Source organism: Ictalurus punctatus, chromosome 1 (genome assembly GCF_001660625.3).
Source record: "Ictalurus punctatus breed USDA103 chromosome 1, Coco_2.0, whole genome shotgun sequence".
NCBI lineage: Eukaryota > Metazoa > Chordata > Actinopteri > Siluriformes > Ictaluridae > Ictalurus > Ictalurus punctatus.
Window position 1 is genome coordinate 19,252,237 of NC_030416.2, and position 25,076 is coordinate 19,277,312.

General features: G+C 39.7%; 1 protein-coding gene across 1 annotated transcript in view; it reads right to left on the reverse strand.

Moving 5' to 3' along the window:
* The window catches only part of cubn (cubilin (intrinsic factor-cobalamin receptor)), a 32,143-nt gene extending 7,092 nt beyond the window's left edge, over positions 1–25,051 (reverse strand). The window contains exons 1-55 of the mRNA XM_017474769.3: positions 24,764–25,051; positions 24,206–24,335; positions 23,664–23,792; positions 23,334–23,435; positions 23,136–23,239; positions 22,907–23,033; positions 22,030–22,198; positions 21,564–21,695; positions 21,122–21,217; positions 20,581–20,705; positions 20,109–20,295; positions 19,908–20,026; positions 19,563–19,797; positions 18,926–19,107; positions 18,657–18,819; positions 17,765–17,955; positions 17,465–17,621; positions 17,040–17,218; positions 16,720–16,885; positions 16,376–16,601; positions 16,130–16,260; positions 15,823–16,009; positions 15,574–15,734; positions 14,840–15,021; positions 14,583–14,739; positions 13,443–13,633; positions 12,477–12,636; positions 10,301–10,482; positions 8,158–8,332; positions 7,853–8,034; positions 7,344–7,500; positions 7,102–7,218; positions 6,900–7,013; positions 6,644–6,772; positions 6,409–6,541; positions 6,089–6,294; positions 5,765–5,946; positions 5,190–5,382; positions 4,869–5,066; positions 4,615–4,761; positions 4,306–4,496; positions 3,814–3,982; positions 3,505–3,676; positions 3,218–3,396; positions 2,910–3,119; positions 2,682–2,822; positions 2,403–2,584; positions 2,064–2,235; positions 1,743–1,940; positions 1,508–1,657; positions 1,280–1,401; positions 963–1,188; positions 685–872; positions 415–571; positions 157–306 (exon numbers count right to left, since the gene is read on the reverse strand). Of these exons, the coding sequence (XP_017330258.1) occupies positions 157–306; positions 415–571; positions 685–872; positions 963–1,188; positions 1,280–1,401; positions 1,508–1,657; positions 1,743–1,940; positions 2,064–2,235; positions 2,403–2,584; positions 2,682–2,822; positions 2,910–3,119; positions 3,218–3,396; positions 3,505–3,676; positions 3,814–3,982; positions 4,306–4,496; positions 4,615–4,761; positions 4,869–5,066; positions 5,190–5,382; positions 5,765–5,946; positions 6,089–6,294; positions 6,409–6,541; positions 6,644–6,772; positions 6,900–7,013; positions 7,102–7,218; positions 7,344–7,500; positions 7,853–8,034; positions 8,158–8,332; positions 10,301–10,482; positions 12,477–12,636; positions 13,443–13,633; positions 14,583–14,739; positions 14,840–15,021; positions 15,574–15,734; positions 15,823–16,009; positions 16,130–16,260; positions 16,376–16,601; positions 16,720–16,885; positions 17,040–17,218; positions 17,465–17,621; positions 17,765–17,955; positions 18,657–18,819; positions 18,926–19,107; positions 19,563–19,797; positions 19,908–20,026; positions 20,109–20,295; positions 20,581–20,705; positions 21,122–21,217; positions 21,564–21,695; positions 22,030–22,198; positions 22,907–23,033; positions 23,136–23,239; positions 23,334–23,435; positions 23,664–23,792; positions 24,206–24,335; positions 24,764–24,882 (8,929 nt within the window). The 5' untranslated portion in view covers positions 24,883–25,051. The remainder of the gene's footprint in view (positions 1–156; positions 307–414; positions 572–684; positions 873–962; positions 1,189–1,279; positions 1,402–1,507; positions 1,658–1,742; positions 1,941–2,063; positions 2,236–2,402; positions 2,585–2,681; positions 2,823–2,909; positions 3,120–3,217; positions 3,397–3,504; positions 3,677–3,813; positions 3,983–4,305; positions 4,497–4,614; positions 4,762–4,868; positions 5,067–5,189; positions 5,383–5,764; positions 5,947–6,088; positions 6,295–6,408; positions 6,542–6,643; positions 6,773–6,899; positions 7,014–7,101; positions 7,219–7,343; positions 7,501–7,852; positions 8,035–8,157; positions 8,333–10,300; positions 10,483–12,476; positions 12,637–13,442; positions 13,634–14,582; positions 14,740–14,839; positions 15,022–15,573; positions 15,735–15,822; positions 16,010–16,129; positions 16,261–16,375; positions 16,602–16,719; positions 16,886–17,039; positions 17,219–17,464; positions 17,622–17,764; positions 17,956–18,656; positions 18,820–18,925; positions 19,108–19,562; positions 19,798–19,907; positions 20,027–20,108; positions 20,296–20,580; positions 20,706–21,121; positions 21,218–21,563; positions 21,696–22,029; positions 22,199–22,906; positions 23,034–23,135; positions 23,240–23,333; positions 23,436–23,663; positions 23,793–24,205; positions 24,336–24,763) is intronic.
* Between the last annotated feature and the right edge of the window lie 25 nt (positions 25,052–25,076).

The following is a 25,076-nucleotide window of genomic DNA, read 5'->3' on the forward strand; positions in this document are numbered from 1 at the left end:
AACATTTTAAGGGTTTGTCTTCCCAAATGTATTTAAAAACAAGCCTAACCATTATTACATGATTAGCCTAATCATATCAGAAATGCATTCATTACATTTTACTCATTCATAAAAACAGTGTTTTGCAGACTGCACTGATCTTTATGGATGGCCTACCCTCTAACTGGAATGTTCTAAAAGTCACTACAATGACTGTCTGGTCTCCAGCATCTATACGGTAGTCACAGTTGGAGTTGTAAGGGTAGTGATCTGGATAGTTAGGGGATACAACACGACCTGCAGGGGCAGAGAAGTTTGCTCCACATCCTGAAAGACAACAGACCAGCAACATGTAAGGCATAAATACATTCGATGCAAAAGGGGAAAATTACAGTATGCTCAACAGACCCTAAGATAAAGGCTCAGGATACACACGGGTAAAGAAGGAGGCTGAGAAGCCTTTGCCAGGTGTTTCAGTAGATTGGAAACGGGCAGTTATGATGTTGAAAGGAGCAATGATGGGAGGAGGAGCTATGGAGCCACAGCCTGTTGCCAACAGAGCATCATTCTGCTGTTTGTCACCAGCCCACACCTGAGAAACAAGCAGAAAGAAGACAAATAAATGAAACCCAAATACTCATGGTAAGTTATTAGCATTCTTTCATACAAGTGTAATGCTTGCAGAAATATCTTTCAAATGGCCACCTTGATGTAACTGCTCTGGCAATGTCCGCTAGAGTCAGGTATCTGGAACTCACTTGCAAAGCCCATTTCCAAATGATTACCCTCATGAGCAATGATGGTCCATGAACATTCAGAATTAGATGGGAAGTTTTGGGGGTAATTGGGGGACTTGAAGCTACCCAAGTCAGCATGTATGACCCCACCACATCCTGAAAAAAAAAATTAAAAAAATCAAGTGTCAGAAAGATCTGCAGCCAGATAGTAATCAACTGTGAGCACATTTGTTGGTGACTTCATACCTGAGGAATCCACTGACCAAGTAGCCACAAAGCCTCCTTTGGACACAGTGTGGTCAGCCAGGAACACCACTGATAGCTTATTCGAACCTGACTGGATTGTCCCAGGTGATGTATGACCACAGTATTGTCCAATTATAGGAGCACCTGGCGAACCTCCATTGAAGACTGTTACTGAGTCCCAAGAACACTGGGTGTGTTCTTCCACTTGGAAGTATGTAAATGTCAGCTGGTCAAAGAATATACAATTAGTACACATTTAAAGGAATGTAAAACAGTAGTGTGTAAGAATCAAGGTTCATGTGTCAATATAAATTTACAGTGATGGTATGGCCTTCTGGAGCTTCCAAGAGCCAGGCACAGCGACTCGGGCTTGGGTAGTTATCTGGATAACCTGGGCTGTAAATGATCCCTTCCACACCACTCTGCAAGCCTCCACAATCTAAATGATAGGACAGGTCAGTTCAAATCCTGAAACAAATACTTTCAAAGCAATACTTTCAAAGACACAAAGATGGCGATTTGTGTCACCATCTGCAGACTCTTACCTGAGAAATAATATGTAGCTTTGAATCCCAAGTCAACTACCGCTTCATCGGACAGAAAATGAACCCAAAGTTCAGACGTGGACACCACAATGGGGACTGTGGGAAGGGTCTGACCACAAAATCTGGCCAGAAGTTCACTGTTCACATCACCTGAAAAGTTTATTCAATTATTTATAAGCAAACAAACAAACAAACACACACACACACACATATTTTATTATGCAACGTCACTCACCAAGTCTGAACTCAAGGTAATCCCATTCACAGGTCTGATGGTGCTCAAGATGCAGGTCATCTAAGATCACCACAATGGATGAGTTCACATGTTCAGGATTTTGGATCAGCCACTCACAGTTCAGATTGTTGCTGTAGTTACCAACACCATAGTCAGGGGAGGTAAAGTTCCCTGGGGTACTGAGGATTCCTCCACACACTATAAAAGTAAACAGAGACCAACCACAAAAAACATCACATAAGGTTTACTATATGTAGCATATCAACGTTTGAATGTATGTGTAAGTGAATGAAAATACAGACAGACTATGAGTTTGCTCACCTGCTGCCTCATTAGAGGAGTAGTCAGCAGTAAACCCACCATTAGACACGGAGGAATCTGTGACAAAAACAACAGTCATGGTGTTGCCAGAGGACTTCACCTGTGTGCCTGCAGGTACAGAACCACAGAATCGCTGCAACCGAGGGGAATTGGACAAAAAGCCATTGATAACCTTAAAAAAAAAAAAAGGTCAGATCAACAAAAAGATTAATGGCACTAGAATTTCAACACCAAGGATTTTTTTTTTATATCAAGCAGAATTAACAAGTTGATAACTGACTTTATAATCATACCCTGAAATATTTTTTTCCTACAATAGCTAAAATGTAATGCCCTCACCTCTACATAGTCAAATGTACAGCTGTTGTGGTCCTCCAGCCGTAGGTCATTAAAAGTGAGGGTGACTCTACGACCCTGAGGCACCGTGATCTTCCAGCGACATAACCGGTTATGAGGGTACAAGTTGGGGTAGTTTGGTGACGAGATGGTCCCAGAGGGTGCGTTCAGATCCCCACCACATTCTATAAGAGATAAAGCATCAACCATGATGACATTAAGCCGGAAGCTAATGTTTCCTAAATGTATGATGCTTGTTCTGGTTCATAAAAGTTCACCTACCCTCTACACTGGCTTCAAATGAAAGGCTAAATCCTGTTCCACTTCCACTGCCATCACTGACAAACTTCACATAAGCAAAGCTGTCTCCTGTGTCCACGGGTCCAGGCAGACTGTTTCCACAATGCTTTCCTAGCAGGTGGCCTGAAGAAGAGTATTAATATTTTACTATATTATAGTACATGTAATGTATATTCTTGTGCATGTTATTATTTATGTTGTTTAACTCACCAGAAGCATTGTACTCGCGTATTTCTACATAATCACTGGTACAGCCAACAGAGCTCTGCAGGTTGAATGCCATGAAGCTGAGGGTCAAGTAGTGTCCAGTGGGGCCTTCCAAGTACCATTCACAGTTAGAATTGTCTGGGTAATTTGAATCTGGGTATCCAGGACTTTTAATGGTACCACTCTGGCCAATGTATGTGCCACCACATGTAGCTGTTTGGTGGAAGTAAAATACGAATTTCAACTGAATGGAGTCACAAAGATAGAAATCTGAACATGTCCACATACCAATAGATGCAAACTCTTGTTACCTATAGAGTACTTGGCCTTAAAGCCCTTGTGTGTGATACTGCCATCTGTGCGAAAGCGGAGATACATAGCAGAGGCTGTGGAATGTTGGGTAGATGGTTTTGTATTGCCACAGAGCTTGGCAATAAGGTCAGCATTTGAACTGACACCATCACGCACTTCTAAATAGTCATAGGAACATCTAAGAGAGAAGAGAGTGAAAAGATTAGGAGTGTACAGTACGATGTACCAAGAGTATGATAATGGGTAATAGCTATGAATAATGATCAATGAGAAATGCGTCCTATACCCAGTATTTGGCTCAATGTAGAAATCCTCAAAATCCAATTTCACAGACTCCCCATTAGGAACCATGATAATCCAGACACAGTCAATATTCTGAGGGTAATTTGATGGATAATTGGGTGATGTAATGTAACCCGGTGGATCTCCATCACTTAACTGAATGGTTCCTCCACAAGCTGAATAAACCCAGTCATTATCAATCTCATTTAATAATGATATGTTGGGTTACACAAGAAGTAAGTAAATAATACCAAGAACATTACTCTGCATGCAATAACCAGATAATTAAGTAATTAAATAAGCTTTGCAGTACCTGTACTATGTGCTTCAAATAACAGTTTAAAGCCAATGCCCTCATTTGAGGTGTCCGAGACAAAGTGCACATGAAGATGGTTGTCAGTGGTCTGTGTAAGCGCAGGGGGGCTGGATCCACACAGACGACCACCTAAAGAGGGTGCATTACCATCTGGCCCATTCTTCAACTAGAAAACATTACATGATTGACATCATAAAAAAGACGCACGTCTATCTTCAAGTAAGCATAGACCTTTGGGATAAGACACAAAATGAACCATCCAGCAGCAGCAAAGTCACTGGGTTTGGCAGCCTGGAAGAATCCTTAAAGTTTTTATATAGAGATTTGGAATAGAGGGTCTGCCTTTCAGAAAGGTTGTAGAAGTTCAAAGTAGAACCTCTTTATAAAGTTAGAACTGTTAACCATGCAAATCACTGTTGATCCCTTTCCCTTTCTAAGAGTGTATGGCTATATTTATCCAAATAAGGTCTCTATTTATCCAAATCTTACCTCTAGATAGTCTCCAGAGCTGCATGCTGTGCCAAATCCTTGCACCTGGAAAGGACTCAAGAAAGTAACAGATACTCTATAGCCAGGAGTCACCATCACATGCCAATTACAGTTGAGGCTAGGTTTGTAGTTCTGAGGATAGTGAGGGGAGCTAAGAACTCCTCTGTCTGTATGGAGCAGGCCTCCACATCCTAAAAAACACACATCATAAATGGTACAACTACAAATCAACAGGCAGAGCATGTGTTTTTAATTACCGTTGAAACACAGTCAATGAAAAGAATGTTCCACCATGGTTTTAGAGCTTGCCTTTAGAATAGGAGGCATTGAAGCCACGGCCGTTAATGCTGGAATCAGATGTGAAACGCAGGAACATGGCGTCACCAGTGGAATGAAGAGAACCAGGCAGCTCACGGCCACAAAGTTTTGCCAGCTCTGGTGACAAGTTTGTATCACCTGGGTTACAAAACATCAAAAGTTCATTTTAGCCTGTTTATCTATCATTTTAATTCCATGACAAATAAAAAAAAAGGTGTGAATTAGTCATGGAATTAGAGCCTCACCATCCCTAATGACTAAACTGTCATACAAACACATGGCTTGATCCTCAATGTCCATAAACAGCATATTGAGTTCCACAGTGGAGTCTGGTGACCGGATTACCCATGTACATTCCAGGTTAGGCTCATATTGATTAGGCCAGCCAGGAGAGAACAGGAACCTTGGCGTGTCTTCAGGTTTCAGAACCCCCCCACAAGCACCTAAAATACAATTTTAACATAGCATGTTTACCACTGGAAAAATGGTCATTTTCCTCTCATATGCGTATGACTTGTAAAAATGTTAAGGAGCAGGTATATTTTCTCTTTTGTTCTTCATCACACCTGGTGCTATAGTGGGCAAAGGTCCAGAGCTCTGAACAGCTGTCCACTCCACAAGAAAGCCTCTTCCTCCAATCACAAAGTCCGATTTGAACTCCAGAGTCATGGTGCTACCAGAGCTTCTCACAGGTTGAGGCCGAAACAGACCACAGAAAACTCCCAGGGGATATGCATGGACATTAGGTCCATCGAATATCTGATGAGAAGAAGAGAAAATTAATTCGCACATACCTACGCAGTAGTATATCATCTTTGAATAGATAAACAGATAGTATATGATTATTAACCAATGGATATTGGAGCATTTCAAACTGGTATAGGTACAGGTCAAAATAAGAGTATGGTATGATTGGTTTGATTCTCATTTAACTTTTTATTTTCTCTTGAGGAAAAATCCTCAAGTCTCATTACATTCACCACCCCTTAAAAACATTTATGACCAGTCTTTGTCCATTTAATCCTTTGAAAAACATACAAATTTGTACTTTCCCATTTGTGAAAAGTGACTATGAATAAGCATTAATTTCACAGTTCCATTAAAAGGTAAACAAATGCAAAATTTCAGTAGCAATGCAAACCTTGAGTTGGTCATAGAAGCAGTTAAATAGATCCTCTATATCAATATCCAGAAAACGGATCTCAATGTAGGAGTCTCCACTGACGGTGATGGTCCATCGGTAGTCTGCATTGTTGGGATAAGTACGTGGATACAAAGGTGAAGCAATCTGGCCAGAGCTACCCGTGACATCATTTCCATACACTGAAAAAAATGGATAACAGAAGAATGAGGTACTATGAGCGCTATTTATTAATGTAATTGCTGCTTTTACAAGGTCCAAAAAAAAAAAAAAAAAAAAAGACCTCTAGTATTAGATTGATTATGTGCAGGGGAATAAAATTACAGTGAGTGAATGTGGCCCTGAACCCAGCTCCACTGACAGAAGAGTCTGAGACAAACTTTATCCACAGCACATGACCGATGAGTGAGGTGTAATTAGAAGGAAGGGTGTTTCCACAGAAACGACCAACAAGAGTCCCAGTAGAGTTCCCCTCACGAATTTCCAGGTAGTCATTATTGCAGCCTTGACTCTGCTGCAGCTCAAACAGACTACATTACATAGAGAGAAACAAAATATACATAAAAAAAGCATATCCCTCACCATTCTCATTCAGCATGCTTTAATTACAAGTATGGTGCATGTAATAGCAAGAAGATGCTTACATGAAAGAGAGCTGAAGACGGTTACCAGGGGAACTAATGATAGTCCATACACACTCAATGTTGGGCGGGTAGGCGCCTGGATAGTTGGGACTGTTGAAGGCCCCCGACTCCATGTGCAGGTTACCACCACAACCTGAGGTAAGAGAGAAGAAGTTAGTGAATGGTTACTTCACAGACAGATATCTGTTTACAAATTGCAATGCATGAATGACTGATGATGACATTGCATTCTGACCTGAGGTTGAGGCCATGTACGTTGCCCTGAAACCTTTCTTGGTCACAGATGAATCAGAGACAAAGTTCACCACTAGTGCATTGCTGAATGAGGTGACTGGATGGGGTAAGTCAGTTCCACAATAGCGACCTAAAAAAGCACAAAAGAGTTTCCTATACTGTCCTACTTTAAATTATAATTCACTATTATATTTGAGGATCTAATGTTTAATATTTAGTACATATTTGTGCAAGTTGGCTTTTTTTTTTTTTTTTACCAAGTACTGGGGCCTCATTATTGTTGCCGTCTAAGATCTCTACAGCATCATGGGAGCAGTTTGTGTTCACCATCTCCAGCTCAAAGTCAGTGAAGGAGAGTGTTATATGATTAACTAGATATGGATGAGATAAAAGCATAAATGGAAATATTATAGAAGGAGAACATAGATTTTAAAAAAAGGTAAGATGTTTCTCACGCACATGGCTCTTGTGCCACAATGATCCAGCTGCACTGCTGATTGTTGGGATATGAGGAAGGGTAATTAGGGGAAGCAATATCGCCACCCACATCATCAGCCATGATGGTGGACCCACATGCTGTAAAGAAAAAAAAAATAATGTTGCACCACAAGCTTTCTGTAGACAAATGATATAATCCCATATGGCTGCAAAGTAACCTAAAGTGAAATGCTGGAGAACCGAGGAACTGTCATGTGACTAACCCTCTGAGAACTTGGCTCTGAAGCCCTTGTGGTTGTTGCTGACATCTGATCTAAAGCGAACATAGATGACATTCTGCGTGGAGATGACGGGATCAGGTGTGGAAAACCCACATACTTTTACAAGCAGAGGAGAATGCTCTCCTGGTCCATCATGTATCTAAAATGTAAGGAGGAATAACAGACTGAGTCTCTCATTTTAAATAGCTGTGCATAATGCTCTGTATTTAGGGAACAGTCAAGATGTAGGGCATGAAAATTTTAAATTGAACTGTTGATCATTGGCCTAATTGTTAAACATGACCATACAATGGTCTACGAATAGTCTATAGCTGGTGCATCAATAAATCACTTCTTAATGGCTCTTTAATTTGTAGAATGTGTGAAATTAAAGGCAGCCTCCTTTAATTATGAAGTTCTGTAGTGATAAATAACTGATAAACTACAAAGTCAATTGGCCACACAAAAGCCTGCCAAAGCCTGTACGAAGGCACCAAACATAAGTCACTCACAGCCACATAATCCCAGTCACATGTAGTGTGACCCTCAATGTCCATGTCAGTAAAGTTGAAGAGAATCCGATGTCCAGGGTCCACAGTGATGACCCAGGAGCAATCAGCATTGTTGGGGTAGTTGTTTGGAAACTGAGGAGAATGGATCTCTCCTCTAGGAGCTGTGACAGCTCCGCCACAGCCTAAACATATCAGAATAATAATAATGAAGTTGTGCATTAACAGAAAAAAATTCAATTCCAAATTAAAAGTTGGAATCACATTGTCACCATATATGGAGTATGAGAGTAAAGCTTACTGCCTACCTCCTGAAGTCTCCTGCCAGCTAGCATTGAAGCCCCTCCCACTGCCAACTGCATCACTTTTGAAACGCACAGTGACGGCATTGCCTGTGCTGGACACGTGCAGGGGATTGTTGGGGGGTCGAGTGGTGCAAAGCTGCGCCAGTCTAGGGGAGCTCATGTCAGGACCACCGTAAACCTGCCATGAAAAATGTCCAGGTAAACACATGCTCCTTACTGTATAAATTGGTACAGTGTCATCTGATGCAGTATTAAGGCACTGTAAACCCTTAGGGGGCCACTTTTAGAGTTGAGTTACGCACACGTAGTGAGGATTTAATACTGAAATTGCGCAGAAATAATATTTTGGACTGTACATTCAAAACACTATGAATTCCATTATTGTTCATTAATGAACAAGCTGTCATGTCACAGCAAACTAGCGACTCCATTTCCCAGAATGCACCGCAAACTACAAGCATGGCCAACGACGACAACTACAACTCCCAAACTACACATGGATATGTTCACCTTCCCCTGAAGATTAAATCACACACACCTGTCCCCAATCACACTACTCTTTACTAGAACTTTGCGAAGAACACGCTCAGCTGATCTAGTCTCTGTCGTTACCAAACCATTCTACTGTGTTGTGATTCTGGTTCCTATTCTGTTTTCACCTTGACTCTGATTATCTGCCTTACTTGCTCTAGTCTCTTTGCCTGATTGTTTGACCTCTGCATGTCCTCATTGTTGATATTGCCTTGCACTTTGGATGATATTCTCTTCAATAAAAGCTCTTAACTACAATTGCTTCCATCTCAACTGCCATGATATGGCACAAGGGATGAACACTTGGTGTGCTGGCCGTGTTTTTCTGAAACCTTGGCATTATTTTATTAATTTTACAGTTCAAAATAGCCAATTAAAAGCATCTATTAAAACAGCCTGATTTCTGCACACACAATATGATTTCACTGCTTCAATATAATAACTGGTGGCTTCATTAATTTATGCACACAAAAAACTGTCAGTGCAGGATTTGTTAATTAATATACAAAATAATAGCATGTGCTTGATCGAGTGCTGTTTCATAATGGGTGGGAGCCATATTATTAAATGAAACCATATTTGTAGTAATTAATGTGTTCATTACAACTAGGACTATTCTAAATATGACTAGCTTTCCCAGTATAAATAATGATGTAACCTTTTGACGCAAGTCAAGTTTCCAATTCTGAATACAGCCCTGTATGTGAAGAAACATTGCTTTTGTATATATTGCAGTAATGAAACTGAGTTGCAGACGGATGAGACGAAAAAAAAAAAAAAAGAAAAAAAAAAGCACCTTATGCTAAAATCTTTGTTTATGAACAAAAGGCTACAGGGCCACAATATTAGGAAAAGAGTTAGCAGAGCTAGCAAGAAATTACACTGCCCCACTAAAATTAGCAGGCTGGTGTGCATTTGTGCATATATGAGTGTGTGCTTGGGAGAGAGATGGAAACAAAGCCTGTGCTCTAATTGTTGATTTCCACTTTTCTTCCACCCTGCTAACTCCATTCACTGCTACTGTGGAGGTCAGCATTCCAAAGGTCTGAGATACTCACACACACACACACCCCTAACAGTGCCCACTGACTCTGCTGTGTGCCAATAGGCTGCACACACACACACACACACACACACACACACACACACACACACACACACACAGAGTGTGATCTGATCACTGCTATGCAACACTATGAAGTGTTGAATTCTATAACAAATTGATATCCATTCATATTCATATCTGTTATTATGCATTACTAAGTGTATTTTGTAATGCGTGATAAATAGTAATTGTGTTTTGTATTAGGTAGAGTCATATCAGTACAAATTTAGAGATGCAAGCTGAGGAGACTGTGTCTCTGCAAAACAATATACTGTCGTGTGTTTTATTGTTCAATAGGTGATGATTTACTTGTGGGCTTACAAATGGACCTCGATGTGACATTCGTTAACTGAGCAACATGAGCTTGTATTTGTGCTAAATGTGTGTTCATGATGAACACTAGTCTTTTTATAATATCAATTTGATTTTATTAGCAGCATGGCAATGGAGCTCTTATGAAGAAGGTTGCACAATAGCAGAAAGGCAGGGATGAATATAAGTATGCTTTACCTCGAGCATGTCATAGTCACAGTCAGGATGGTACTCAATATCAAACTCATGAATAGTGATGGTGATACTGCTGCCAGGGCTGGTCTGGATGTACCACACACACTCCCGGTTGTCTGGATATTTATTAGGATAGCCAGGGCTGTTGAAGGAGCCAGCTGGCCCAGTGAGATCTCCACCACAGCCTGCAGGGGGAAATAACAAGCCTGAATATGACACGAATGTCCTTCCTGTAAAAGCTCTCATGAAAAGAGAGGTTGCCATGCCAGCTTTGGGTTTACCATGACTTCATGTCCTTTAAAAGCATTAAATCCTGTTATGTTTGAGGTCACTTAATATCATTAACTACGATATAACCGTGCCCATGTCAAAAGGGAGGACTGAATATTGCACATGATATTTAAATTGAATAAGCGCATGGTACTTAATGCTGAATAAGCATATGATATTAAATATTAATATTTTCAACAATTCCTTCTGTAGAGAAATGACCTAAAAGGACAGAAGAAGCTGTGATTGATTAAGTGTAAGAAAGTCAGGTGCAGAGGAAATACTGGTGAGATGACTCGGGGGAAGAGAGTATTTTAATGTCTATGATCATTTGGAAAAATGTGAAAGCATTAGAGATGTTTTGAAACACTGTGGAAGTGTGATTACTTTAAAGAGGCACCTCTGATTGTTGGTGATGCATGATGTGTCTTCTGGAATGGCTGTACAACTCTCTCTCATCAGTAACATAACGTTCAGCACAGTCTAAGAAGAGGCTCTGCACTCTAATTTGTGCCAAATTTAAAAAATCAATAACATCAATCTATTACACCGACAGACCACATTGGAAATAAAGATTGGATGTGAGTTTCTCTGAAAAGAATTTTTTTTTTTTTTTTAATTATAGATATAATAATGTTCACTAATCTGCCCTAGTCTTTGAAAAAAGTCAATTAAAAACTATTGGCTCCCACTTTCCTCCATTTCTTTCCATTTTTTCTTCTTTATTCCTTCTTTCCTTCTTTATTCCTTCAGAATAGGCCACGTGTAAGGGCACTGTATTAGTTCTGCATTATAATAACTTTATAATAAATTTCAAGAGTGCTATACTTGTTTCAATGCTTTATACAGTGCTGGCCCTCGGTCTGCTGTTCCAGTAAAAATAAATGCAGCCACACCCATTATCCCAGTGACTCATTATCTCTGGGCATTAGCTCCACAACACACACTCTGTCACACTCTGGCAAGCCAACCACTGCTACAACACAATACACACTGACACAAAGTACTGCCACCATACACTTTACAAACTTCTAGTCCTCATGAATTAATACTCTTATTATTATTATTATTATTATTATTATTATTATTATTATTTTTATTTTACTAAACAGTTGGCTGAACAGTTTTTGGCAAAACAATATACCCCAATGACCTCATTGACAGACAGGACTTGCCATAGTAGTATGGAATCTTCTTTTTTAAGAAGTATTTTGCACGTTTTTCCACACTCCCGTTCTGGAAAAGATGGACAGCCCCTATCCACACAGGCTTACACTGTTAGTGTAATATGTAAATTTACAGTGTATGCAGAGCACCTTAAACTTATGAAACTGTCCAAAAGGGGGTGAGTGTGATAAGGAATTGCATGTGAAGTCTACAGCATGTATAGTATGTGTAAATTGTATGCATAAATATGTAGACCCTGCTTCCATACAGTTGTACAGAATCTAATTCTGTTTCTCTTACTGAACTATTTACAGTGTCATGTTTAACATTAATCAGTACAGGTGAAAAGTGAAGGTGAAAAGGGGATACATTTCTCACATATCCAGTGACATCCTAAGGGTCATTCTGAGGCAGAGTGATAGTCACTACAGGCGGCTGTGGCTCAGGTGGAAGAGCAGGTTGTCCACTAATCGTAGGGTTGGCGGTTCGATTCCCAGCCCACGTGACTCCACAGACTGCAGTGTCCTTGGGCAAGACACTGAACTCCAAGTAGCACCTTGCATGGCTCTGCTCAGCTCTGCTACCATTGGTGTGTGAGTGTGTGTGTGAATGGGTGAATGAGGCACAGTGTAAAGTGCTTTGGATAAGAGCGCTATATAAGTGCAGACCATTCACTAACTGAGGATTTCCTCTGACCTGCTTTGCATTCCCTTTGCCTTAAGTTATTTCTTTTTCTCCCTACCATTTTGGTACCAGAGCATCCGGAAACCAGTTCTGGAATCCAGAAAATCAGAGTGGAACACAATGTGCAGGCTGGTTCCGGAGGTAGTGTTTGCTGGAGGAGGTACATCCGCACAGAATCGACCAATTAGAGGAGCTTGTGCATTTGGACCATCATGAAGCTAGACACACAGAAAGAGGTAAAATCATGATTTCTTCTGTGTCTGTGTTGGGGATCATACGGGTACTTAGAGTGCAAAATAATGTAAGGCACAGGTTAGAAAATTTTATACAGGTAACTAATCAGAATCTATTAGTAAAAATAATTTTGTCTCTACTTAAAATGTAAAGCACATTGTTCTTTTTTGTTTCGAGTACAACACCATGAAAACAAAATAATGCACTCTATTTTCTTATCTTCAATTTTGAATGAGCACATCAGAGCTGAGCACAGAGCATGTGAACACAATGCAACAACATAGACACATTTTACATTCCAGTGCTGTTGTTTTTTTCCTTTGCTGAGCAGAACTGACATATTCCTGGGGGTATGGGTAAAACAAGAAGTTCACTGTTGATGAAGACAGCCTGAGGAAAGACTGCCTTTGAATGAGCCTACAATAGAAAATCCCCCATTTCTCCTGTGGGCCCCATGATGTCATGGCTGTTTGGATCACCGTGGTGATGAAGGAACCAAGTATAAACTCACTCTCACTAACTGAGAGATTCAAAACTTCTGTCAGTGAGTGAGCAAGAATAATTCAGTGACTGCTTTAAGAGATCCCTAGTGCAGCTCCCTATTATATTACTCAGAGGTTAATAGCATTAGACAAAGATAATGCCAGCCTATATAATATGGTCCAATGTTATAATCAAGGCTTAGTTTTGTATATATGCATAAAGGATGTGACACCGATTCTGAATGTTACATAGAGAGCTTTTCACGGAAAAGGCTTTCATCTGACATTTACCTCCAACTCAAACTTACCTCCAAGTAGTCAAAGATACAGCCGGGTAAGAAACCCTCAAGGTTAAAGGCAGTGAAGGTATAGTTGATGGTGTTGCCCATGGTCACCTGGATGGTCCAACTGCATCTAGCATCAACTGGATAGTTGTTTGGAAAGTTCTGACTCTCAATCACACCATTTGTCTGGTTGGCAATTAGAATACCCTGACAGTCTGTGGAGGACAGGACAGATCACATTAACAACAGTGACACCCAATGATGTGCAATTATGTGTTTATTTGCCATGAAAAATGATACTGCACACTGGGACATATATATTGATATTGACATATTTATTGATATCAACTTTATGGCCAAAGGTTTGTGGACACCCCCCCGATTTGCCCAATCAGCTACAAGAACATTATTGAGGTCAGGCACTGAAACCGGGCAAGGAGGTCTGGGACACAGTCTGCATTCCAGTTCATTTCAAAGGTGTTCAGTGTCAGGGCCAGGGCTCTGTGAAAGGCCATCCACCCTATCCTTGACAAATCATGCCTTCGTGGACCTTGCTTTGTGCACAGTTTGGGCTCCTTAGTTCCATTGGAGGGAGAATATAAAGCTACAGCATGAAGTGACACTCTATACAATTTTGTGCTTCCAAATTTGGTGCAACAGTTTGGGGAATACATTATATATATAAATATATAATTGATTATTAATGATTTATTCTGTGTGCAATACTAAAAAGATCTGGTTTCCTTTTTCTGGACAGAGGATCTAAATATGTAATCTAGCAGTAAAAGCATACTAATAATTTTTTTTTTTTAAAAAAGCATGAGAAGTAAGAGTCAGATTGGCTAATGCCACTGCAGAGAAATAAATAAAGGCAGATTTATTGCACGTGATCTCTCAAATGCTAAGTTTAATTTCCACAAATTTCACAGGGGACAAAGAAAAGCCTCCTGGACATTGTTCAGTGCAAAGTGCACCTTCCTGCCAGTTACCCACAGCTGCATTTTGAAACCAACCTTGCCATTTATGTATTACACTGAAATTGAATAATGGGCCAGAAATGCAGAGGAACTCATTATAGCGACACTAATTCATGAAATGAAATCATTAAAAAATATTAAGTGAAACTTGACATAGTTATTTTATCAAGCATCTCTGTTCACTTACTAGAAATATAGGAGGCTACAAAGCCCCCTGCACTGATGACGCTGTCTGTGCGTAGTTTAACATACAGATGTTCTTTGGAGGAGTTAATGGGGGCAGGAAGCTGGTTCCCACATAGTTTGGCCAACTGAAGAGCATTTGAGCTGTTTCCATCATATACCTGAGAATGCACACGCAATAATATGCAAAAGATAAATTAGTTTAGTAAAACATACTGAATGTTCTTAAACACTTCAAGTGAAATGAGTGCCTGTTCGTACCGCCAGGTAATCATAACTGCAGCCAGTGCTGGATTCGAGATGAAAGTCTCCAAAGCTGAGCTGGATCTTACTTCCTGCACTGATTTTAATGTGCCAGTAGCATTCAGCATTGGGGTGGTAGGGCAGGGGGTAGTTAGGGGACGTGAAACTACCAACACTGGTAGTCAGAGTTCCTCCACAACCTAGTGCATGAATGAGTGCATTAGCAGGAATGGGTTGGAGTGGCAAGACATTGCAAAAATAAGATATGATAGCGCAAATATCCATACAGTATATACTGTAGAACATATATAATGGTGTTTTCCAAACAGTCCACATTTTTGGTCTCATCCAACTCCCAACAAACCTGTACCAGCTATTCAGTGTTATAGATACTATTCAAATATTAAGCTCATTATAGCTCCAACAAATAGCCAGAATATGATTGTGCTCATTTAAATAGAGACCCCCACCCCCTTAACTTTCTACTGTCAAAACACAGGCTCATGTTGACATTATTTATAGGCCTATTTGTACTTTGGCCTCTTGTGATTAAGATTTGGAACCCATAATTGATTCAAGTGACCAGACAAACTGGCTAATTCTTATAAACCAGCACTCAATAAAAAAAAATACAACTTTTACAACAGTGTGGGTTGTGATTTCCACTGCTGCAACAAAAAGATCCACTGGTCTAAGGTTCATGAAGGCTGGTTGGGAAAACATTGTAATATGTCAAAGGAATTTTCAAATACCTGTCTGTGTGCCATCCCAGTGTGCAGAGAAGCCTTTATAAGTGATTGATGAGTCTGAGCGGAATTTGATCCACAGTCTGTTACTATGTGATAGCACTACAGGCGGAGCCTTGGTTGAGCAGTATCGACCGATTAGAGGTGATGTTTCATAGCCGCCATCTCTGCAAGAAAGAAAAGTCTATGTCAGGACAGCATTAAGAAAGAACAGTACAATAGATACAGGGAATTTTAAAAAGGTGATTTCCACACCTGATTTCCACATAGTCAAGTACGCAGTTGCTGCCACCTTCCAGCTCAAAATCTGTGAAGTTCAGCATGATCTGACTGTTGACCTCGACTATAATTCTGAAGATGCACTCGCGGCTGTTGGGGTAGTTGTTGGGGTAGTTGGGTGAGGTGAACACTCCAGTTGGAGTTGTGAACACTGCACTGCAGTCTAGAGACACGCACGTTTGTCAACGCAAAGATGCAAAGTAACATTTTTATGGTTTATTGTTTATAATATTATTTAAACACACTGTAAGGTTTTATCCATCTAGTTATTTTGATATCCTACCTGTGCTAGCATCGACTGAGACATAATTAGCCGCGAATCCTTCAGTTGCCATGCTGGAGTCTGTGACAAACAGGACGGTCATGAGGTTGTCAGTGCTGGTCAGTGAGGGAGGAACTGACCGTCCACAGTACCTGAGAAAAAGAGTGCAAATGGGAGCTAAATGCTAAATACGTAAAATGATTATAAAATTGTGTTATGTTAGGTTTTTTTGCATCCAACATCCAATTGATGTTGACAAGCTCTTACCTGCCCAGAAGATGCCCAGTCTGAACTGTGCCATTGTCATATACCTCCACATAGTCAAAATCACAATTAACATGGTACTCCAGGTTGAAGGAGGTAAAAGACAGCCGGATGATATTTCCAGGAGCTACAGCAATGTGCCAGGAGCAGTTGGCACCGTGAGGGTAGTTGGTAGGGTGACCAGGACTAGTAAAGCTACCTGTAGGAGCTGTGAGAGTGTCTCCACAGCCTGTTTATAAAATCAGATCAATAGATTAAGATCTCTGAGAGTTACACACGACATCAACTTTCAACTATTTTATAGCAGGGAACAACCCATACAGCGCAATGCCACTATGATACATTACCTTCCATAACAGATGCATACTCTGCAGTGAAGCCATGATTGCTGACTGAAGCATCAGTACTGAATGCTATATACATGTGTTTCTGTGTGGACTGCAACGTACTGGGAACCTGATTTCCACAATATCGTCCAATCAAGGGAGAGCTAGACGTAGCACCATCTCTTATCTAAGAAAGAAGACCATTTGATATTTATGATGCGTTTTTCTTTGTATGCTATAATGTCCATAAATCTACTACTGTATGTAATGCATTCGGTCAATGAGAAATAGAGAGAAATCCTTTTTGCGTTGTAAAACTATATAGGGAAAAAGGTATGTACCTCCACATAGTCAAATAAGCAAGCTGCATTGCCCTCGACATCAAATGTAAGGAAGTTGAGTGTCACAACGTAACCCGTGGGCTGATTGATGACCCACTCACACATCTTGTTGTGAGGGTAGGGGTCAGGGTGAAGGGGTGTGCGAATCTGGCCTGAGCCTGAGAGAGTTCCTCCACAGCCTGAAAGAGACAAATGTCTTCCTTTACAAATCAGGATATAATATTTATACTGTACTCATAGGGCATAAAGACATTTTGTTAGATTCATTAAAACATCCAGCTCCAGTCATACAACTAATACAACTCTCAGTTTTTGACTCAGTAATCATCAAAAGGCATATTTCCTTAACAGTGGTGATTGATGGCATGCATTAAAACTAGCCATGATTGCCTTCACAGTCTCAGTGGTATACAAATAAGTCTTACTGATTTCATATACAGCCCTAAAGCCAGCAAGACTGACGGAGCTGTCAGATTTGAAGCGAATCCAAAGGACATTAGCAGATGACAAGATGGGGGCAGGTAGTGTGGTACCACAGTACTTTCCAAAAAGTGGGGCCGTTTCCCCTGGGCCATCACGCACCTGAGACAAGAAATACAGTACACTCTTCTGTTAAAGCACCATTATTTATTATTAGCCATTCTTATAGCTCCCAAAACCCACGCACAGGCTGTCTTTCTCCCCTTCTGCAATCTTTCATACAAACACACAGAAACAAAAAATACCTCTACATAATCAAGTTCACAGCCATTGTGATGTTCCAGTTCCATGTGTGTGAAGTTGAAGGCAACCCGCTCACTTCGAGGCAGCCGGATCAGATAAATGCACTGTTTGTTATGTGCATAGTTATTAGGCCAGTTAGGGGAAATGATAATGCCTTGGCTTTCTGTGTATGTGCCTCCACATCCTGGGTCAGCTACAACACACAAAGACAATTTGTACATTAAAGGTTAAGAAATAAACTTTCTGGTATAATTAAGTCATAGGCTCAGTTTGTAGTGCAGGTTGTCCACTAATCGTAGGGTTGGCGGTTCGATCCCCGGCCCACATGACTCCACATGCCGAAGTGTCCTTGGGCAAGACACTGAACCCCAAGTTGCTCCCAATGGCAGGCTAGCGCTTTGCATGGTGGCTCTGCTGCCATTGTTGTGTGAGTGTGTGTGAGAATGGGTGAATGAGAAACAGTGCAAAGGGCTTTGTAGAACCACTAAGGTTAAAAGGCACTATAAAAATGCAGACCATTTAATGAAGGAATAAATTAATACATGCATGGAACATTCTTGCAAACTATTTTCATGAACTTTGAAATCACTTCTGGATATCCTTTATCATTTACTAATCATAAAATTGTTTATAACTACTTTATGAGGCCATTGCATGGAAATAAAATGCAGGATTTATAGCTTTACCCATATTTGCTTAGGCATAACTCAACCCTAATTAAATATTTAAATACCAAGGAAAGAGTGATCAGATAATTAACACAGCACATTCTGTGTGGATATTAAATATCATATAAGTAAAAGCGAACAGAAGTCATATGTGCTGTCACATATATTTTACAATCCCATAATCTTAGTGTTGGCAGTTGACTCAACAATTACCACCTATACTCACTTTGAGAGGTGGTGTATGTGATATGGAAGCCCTGGTCACTGATAACAAAATCAGAGTGGAAGTGGATCCAGGCAGCAGGGCCCGTGGTCTGCAGTGGTGGTGGAGAACCACTGCTACAGTATCGGTTTAGAAGTGGGTCCTCAGGGAGCAGCCCGTCTCTGATCTAGAACACAAAGAGTGAATCAGTGTGTGGGTTTCAATAAAATCTATGCTTTAAAGACAAAAAATGGCGTTGAAGCTGTGCATCGAAAGGTCAACTGTCGACCTACTTCAAGATAATCATAGTTGCAGTCAGGATGGTGCTCAAGACTGAGTGTTCCAAAAGCAAAGGTAATGATCAGCGCTGGACCAACATCTATTGTCCAATAGCAGTCACGGTTTGGTGGGTAGTTGCCTGGGTAGCCAGGTGATTTGATGTCACCGTACGGATTGGTCAGATGGCCACCACATACTGGGGACAAAATAAATGAATAAATGAAAGAATGAATGAATGTATAAATTAATAAATAAACATCAATAATAACAATAATAATAATAATAGCTTCATTTATTTGGCATGCAATATAATCTATAGGAAATATATACAATAAAATATCAATTAACAATTTACTTAAGGGCAATATTCATGAGGCTATATGACAACTGATAAACATACATAAACATTTATAATATAAACATACATAACATACATAAATATTCATAAAAGCTTACCTGTTTCATAAACATGGGTAATAAAATCAAATTAGACATATAGTGTAAAGAAAAGCCAAACAAAAATAATTATTTGAAAAGTGCTAAAAGGGTGTTGTGGGAGGAATTTCCATAGCTTTAGATAAATAATTGTGGTTTAGAAACAGTTAGAAATATAGCTCACTATAATGTAGAGCTGAACACATTAGGAAATACCTGGTTCTTGGGACTGCCAGGCCACGGTGAAGCCGCCCTTGTTGATTATGTGATCAGAGCGGAACCAGAAGTACAAAGAGTTGTGGGAACTGAAGAGCTCAGCTGGGGAATTAGTGCCACAGTATTTGCCAAGCATGTAGGCAGATGCGCTCTCTCCATCATGGATCTGTAGGAAGTCAAAACTGCATGTGGAGCTTTGCTCAAGGTCAAAAAAAGGGAATGTGATCCGCAGAATCTGGTAGAGAAACAACAAAGGTACATTTTTATTAATTTCATAACAATTTCATAACAAAACCAAGTTGCTAGATGTGTTTTTATTTGACTGTTATAGATATTATCACTGACCTTGTCTGCATCAGTTCTGACCACCCAGGCACAACTGACCATATGGTCATACTGGTCATGTCCAGGAGTGTTGGGATAACTAAATGTACCAGACGGACCCTCCAGGACTCCTCCACATTCTGAACCACACATAAACACAGGTCAAAGACTACCATTGGAGTATTGTCTGAGTAAGTGCAGACACACCATTGAAAAGCACACCTTGTTGTGGAGTCTGGCACTGCGGGCCTGTCCACTGTGATGTGCAGGTACAAATGTAGCCGTTAATGCCATCAGTGCAAGTGCCTCCATTTTGGCAGGGGTTACTCGCACACTCGTTAACATTCTGTTCACAATTCCGGCCTGTCCAGCCTGGGTCACAGTGACAGACATATCCGGTGGCTGTGTTCTAGGAAATATGGATGAAACTGATGTTGTTCATCACACTTCCAAACAATATGGTTAAGTTTAGCAAAGGACAAAAAAGAGAATAAAATGTGACATTCTAAGATGTACACATCCTAAGATATATAGAGTATATATTAAATAGAATATATAATATATAGGTATTAAAGATATATATACATATATATATATATATATATATATATATATATATATATATATATATATATATATATATATATATATATATATATATATATATTTTATCTTAAAAAGATGTGTCAGTTACCTCACACTGGCCATTGACACATGGGTTATTGGTGCCACAGGTGTCAATGATCTGAGTACAACCAGCAGGACCAAAGCCATTCCCCACATAGCCAGGGGGACAAGTGCATGTAGGGATATTGCTGCCTGGAGGATAGTAGGGCTTTGAATCAGAACTCTAAACTTGACGTTATGAATGATAAAACATAGTATGATTGTGAAAAAAAATCCTTATGTATTGTCTATTTATGATCTATTTCTCTCTACTAAGCACTACAATCTATAGTCAGAGTTGAATGTCAGCAGGCAGATTCATTATGATAATTATTGCAGAATGACCCATTTTGTTATCAAGCAACAAATGGCAATGGTGCACTTAAATTGTAAATCATAATGGCTTCATTTTCTCCAAAGTGTCACTCATCATGTGCTACTGTGCAGTGCCTATTGTAAAAAGTGTGTGTGTGTGTGTGTGTGTGTGTGTGTGTGTGTGTGTGTGTGTGTGTGTGTGTGTGTGTGTGTGTGTGTGTGTGTGTGTGTGCGCGCGCATGCGTGTGCATCACCTGGAACAGAGGTACAACTGGCCAGAGGATAACATCCTCCATTGTTAGTTGAGCATATGTCAGACTGAGTGCAAGTCTTTCCATCTCCTTCATAACCTATGCAAAGAGAAATTAAGACACTGATATTATTTCAATGCATTTAGTGTATAATGTAAAATGGTTTTAGCTGTATTAGTCCTTACAATCCTGTATCACTATTAAATTTCAAAGCTGCCCATTCACTGAATTGAATATATGAATTGTCAAAGTTCTCCAAGGCAAATAATGTAAAAAGCAAAGTAATACTAGTCAAAGCTGCCTTTTTTTTTTTTTTTTTTTTTTTTTTACAGTTTCTCCTGCTTATCATATCTACTTGATACAATAGTGTTATTTAAATGAGCATTGCAAATATGTGATAAAAAAAAAAAAAGTCAATAATCAGGTTATAAGGTGAATTGGATACCTGGAGGACACTGTCCGCAGTGGAAAGAGCCCATGGTGTTGAGACAGGGCACCACTGGGGAGGTAGAACATCCCCCGTTGTTTGTCTCACACTCATTCACGTCCTGACAGCTGTAGCCATTACCCTGCCAGCCTGGATGGGTGACACAAGAATGATACCCAAATCAATCTATGTAACAGGACTGATATTACACAAAATGATGTTAATATGTTCAATGTTTGTTTGCCCAATAGGTAAATTTAGTATTTGTGAACAGATGGCATAGAGTCCTGCACTAGACCAGAATTCAAATGTATTATATACACTAGAATAACAATGCTGATCTATGATTACTACATTAGAATAACAATTCATTAATTAGGACAAAAGGTACATCTTCATAAATGTTCAAAATGGAGTCTAGATTAGTACTCAGACTCAGAAGTTTCTCACACATGACTCCAGAGAAACCCGTCCCATGTCTCACCTGCTGGACAAGCACCACAGAAGAAGGAGCCTAGAGTGTTGAAGCACTGAACAGGGGGATTAGTGGAGCAGGGCTTGTTGGGGAGGCTACATTCATCCACATCAGCTGTGCATGCAGAGCTGCCAGGAGGAGACATCCACCCAGCATCACAGATGCACTTATATTTGGGCTGTTGCGAGAGAAAGTAAAATGAAACGCAAAGAATAAAGTGTATATTGGAGACCAGGTGAAAAAAAACTGCTAAACACCTTTGAAAGTGAGATCTCAAATGTCAAGTGCCATGTGTAAGAAAGCTCAAAATGCTCTTAAATGTCCTTAAAGGAAAAATCCACCCTGATCCACCCAGTTTTACTTGGGTGAACAGTTTCCTACATTACCCACAACGCAATTGGACTACCCACTGATAACAGAACCAGTAGGAATTCTCACTTTGTCTCTACCGAAAGAGACCAATCCAACAGCACTTTATTCCTTTACTCTGTTTGTGTCTCCCATAATTATCACTTTTGTTTGAGATCACTGAAGTTTTTTTGCTATTAAATACCATTGTAACTGCTCTAGCAATGTGTTCATGTGACTTCAGAGAAGCACACACGCTCTACCTTCTAACAGAAGCAACAAAAATACATTACCAATCAACAAATTAGCACCATAATCACTTATGACAAATATTTCAATACAGAAATATTTCAATTCATGTTTCATGGTGGATTTCTCCTTTAACAATAAGCACCATCCATGTAATACTCCAGAAAAATATAGGAGTATGTGTCTTAACAATAAATTAGAAAAATCTTCAAAATAATTCAGCCACCTCTGCTGTGGCTGAGGTGTGTTTATTATATTTAAATATGCATTATCTATCACAGATTATTACCTCATCAGGTGTTACTCTGTCAGAATCAATGCACATCCCATGCACACACAAGTCCTGATTCCCACCTGCACAGTCATCATAGCGAGAGGTGCAGTGGGGTCCATACCACTCCGGCAGACAATTACAACTAGAATGAAAAACAAAAACAGTAAGAAACAGTACAATCAAAACACCATGATGAAGGCTATTCATTAGAGGAAGTGATGACAGGGATCAGGAAGCATGTTACGTGTAAGATCCAGGAGTGTTAACACATGTGGCTCCATTCTGGCAGCCCTGAGTTGTTCCAGCGTAGATCTGACACTCGTTCACATCCACAGCACAGATGGGACCCTAACATGACACAACAATCTCAGGATCAATGCAGTACAGATATTTAAAACAATACAAGTGTGTGCTGTGTGGAAGTCATTTAGAGCCGTCATACCTGCCAGTTCTGAGGGCAGAGGCAGTGAAAGGAGTCTAAAAGGTTTAGGCAAGTCCCAGTGTTCTGACATGGGTTGCTGCTACATGTTTTCCGCTGGATAGTCTGAAAAAATCAGGAAAATTTATATAAACATATAATACGCTTAAATATATAATACCTTTTTTTTAAAAAAAAAATTGGATTATATTAATATATAATATACATAAAAGATATATATTTATTTACATATTATTTTATATGTATATATGTGTGTGGGTATATATAAATGTAAATAGTTAAATGTATTATAATTTTACATTGAAGAACACTAAATGTAATACTTAAATATACCTGCTCTACTGTTTGGACTTTGGACTCAAGTGTGGCCACTTTTGTGTTCAGCTGATTAAGCTGGTTTTGGACCTCTTGAGATGGGCCACTGTTCTTTATTGATTCTATGTCATCTTTATTGGTTTTTATCTGAAAGTTAATTGAAATACAGACACATAATAAAATTTAAATACTTTAGGCAACAGAGTACAGGTGGAGCTAAACAAGTTAGTGCCAATCAACAAAGTATTCATTTAAAAAACAAAACAAAACAAAAAAAACCTACAAACCCATCTAGGTTAGTAATATCTACACACGATAAACTGGTAATGGGAAATGCTTAATCATCAGGTGTTTACAGATATTACAGATATCTACCCAGTGGTATCCAGCCTTTCATTTAGTCTATAGGAACATAAAAGTATCCAACTGCCTAAAGCAACATAATACTATCTATAGTAGCCTATATTTTAGTTCAATAAGGAATGTATTAGCAAGTATATCTCTGACATCTAATCTGAGCCTGAAATCAAAATCTGATCTGAGGCTTTTCATGAGCTTACCTGCTTTAATAGCTCAGTGAGGTCCTCATTCCCCACTTTCACATGACCTGTACCTGAGGTGTCAAAATGGATGTCTTTATTGTTTCCCGGCATAAAAGTAAGGTGGCCATCCTTTGAGATCATACGAGGCCTGCAGGTAAAGTAATCATATGAGTCTTGAGCAACAGGGCACTAAATTCAAAATCTCACTTCTTTTGTACCTCCTCAGTAAGCATCATGAGTTACACATTTACATAACTACATCACTAAATTAAAAACAACAATAACAACAATAATAATAAAAATAATAATCTCTTAACTGGCAGAAACAAGATTGCAGTCGGATTGTAATGCGACACGTTTATTTCCTTAAAAATCATTTAAACAGCACACTGAGAACTCGCAGAATATACTTTATATGTTTAAATAATTTGCTCAGCCTTTATAAACACTTCCATTATCTTTGATACAGTTAAATAAATAAAAAAAAAAAAAACACGTCAATTGTATATTGATCAGTCTAGCAGTGATCAATATGCAACTAAAAGTCCTGCTAATAAAGTAACCCTGTCTACTTACTGGGCATCGCTGATGTCTCTCTTGCTCCGGCTGTGGGCCCGTTTACCCTGCTCACACTGCAGTCCACTGAGGAAGAGAAGGGCAATCAAGGGCCAGGACAGCCGAAATGTCCAAGCCATGCTGAGAGAGAGAGAGAGTATGTCTCAGGATGCTCTTCAGACTCCACACTGCAGGTGAAACTAAAAAGCGACTTAATGGGCCAAACACAAAAAAAATGCACTTTGCCCCAAACTGGTCTTCTGAGACCATCACACTCTCCAATAAACTGGACGAAACCATTTGAGGAAGGAAGACAGGTAGGGCCAATATAACA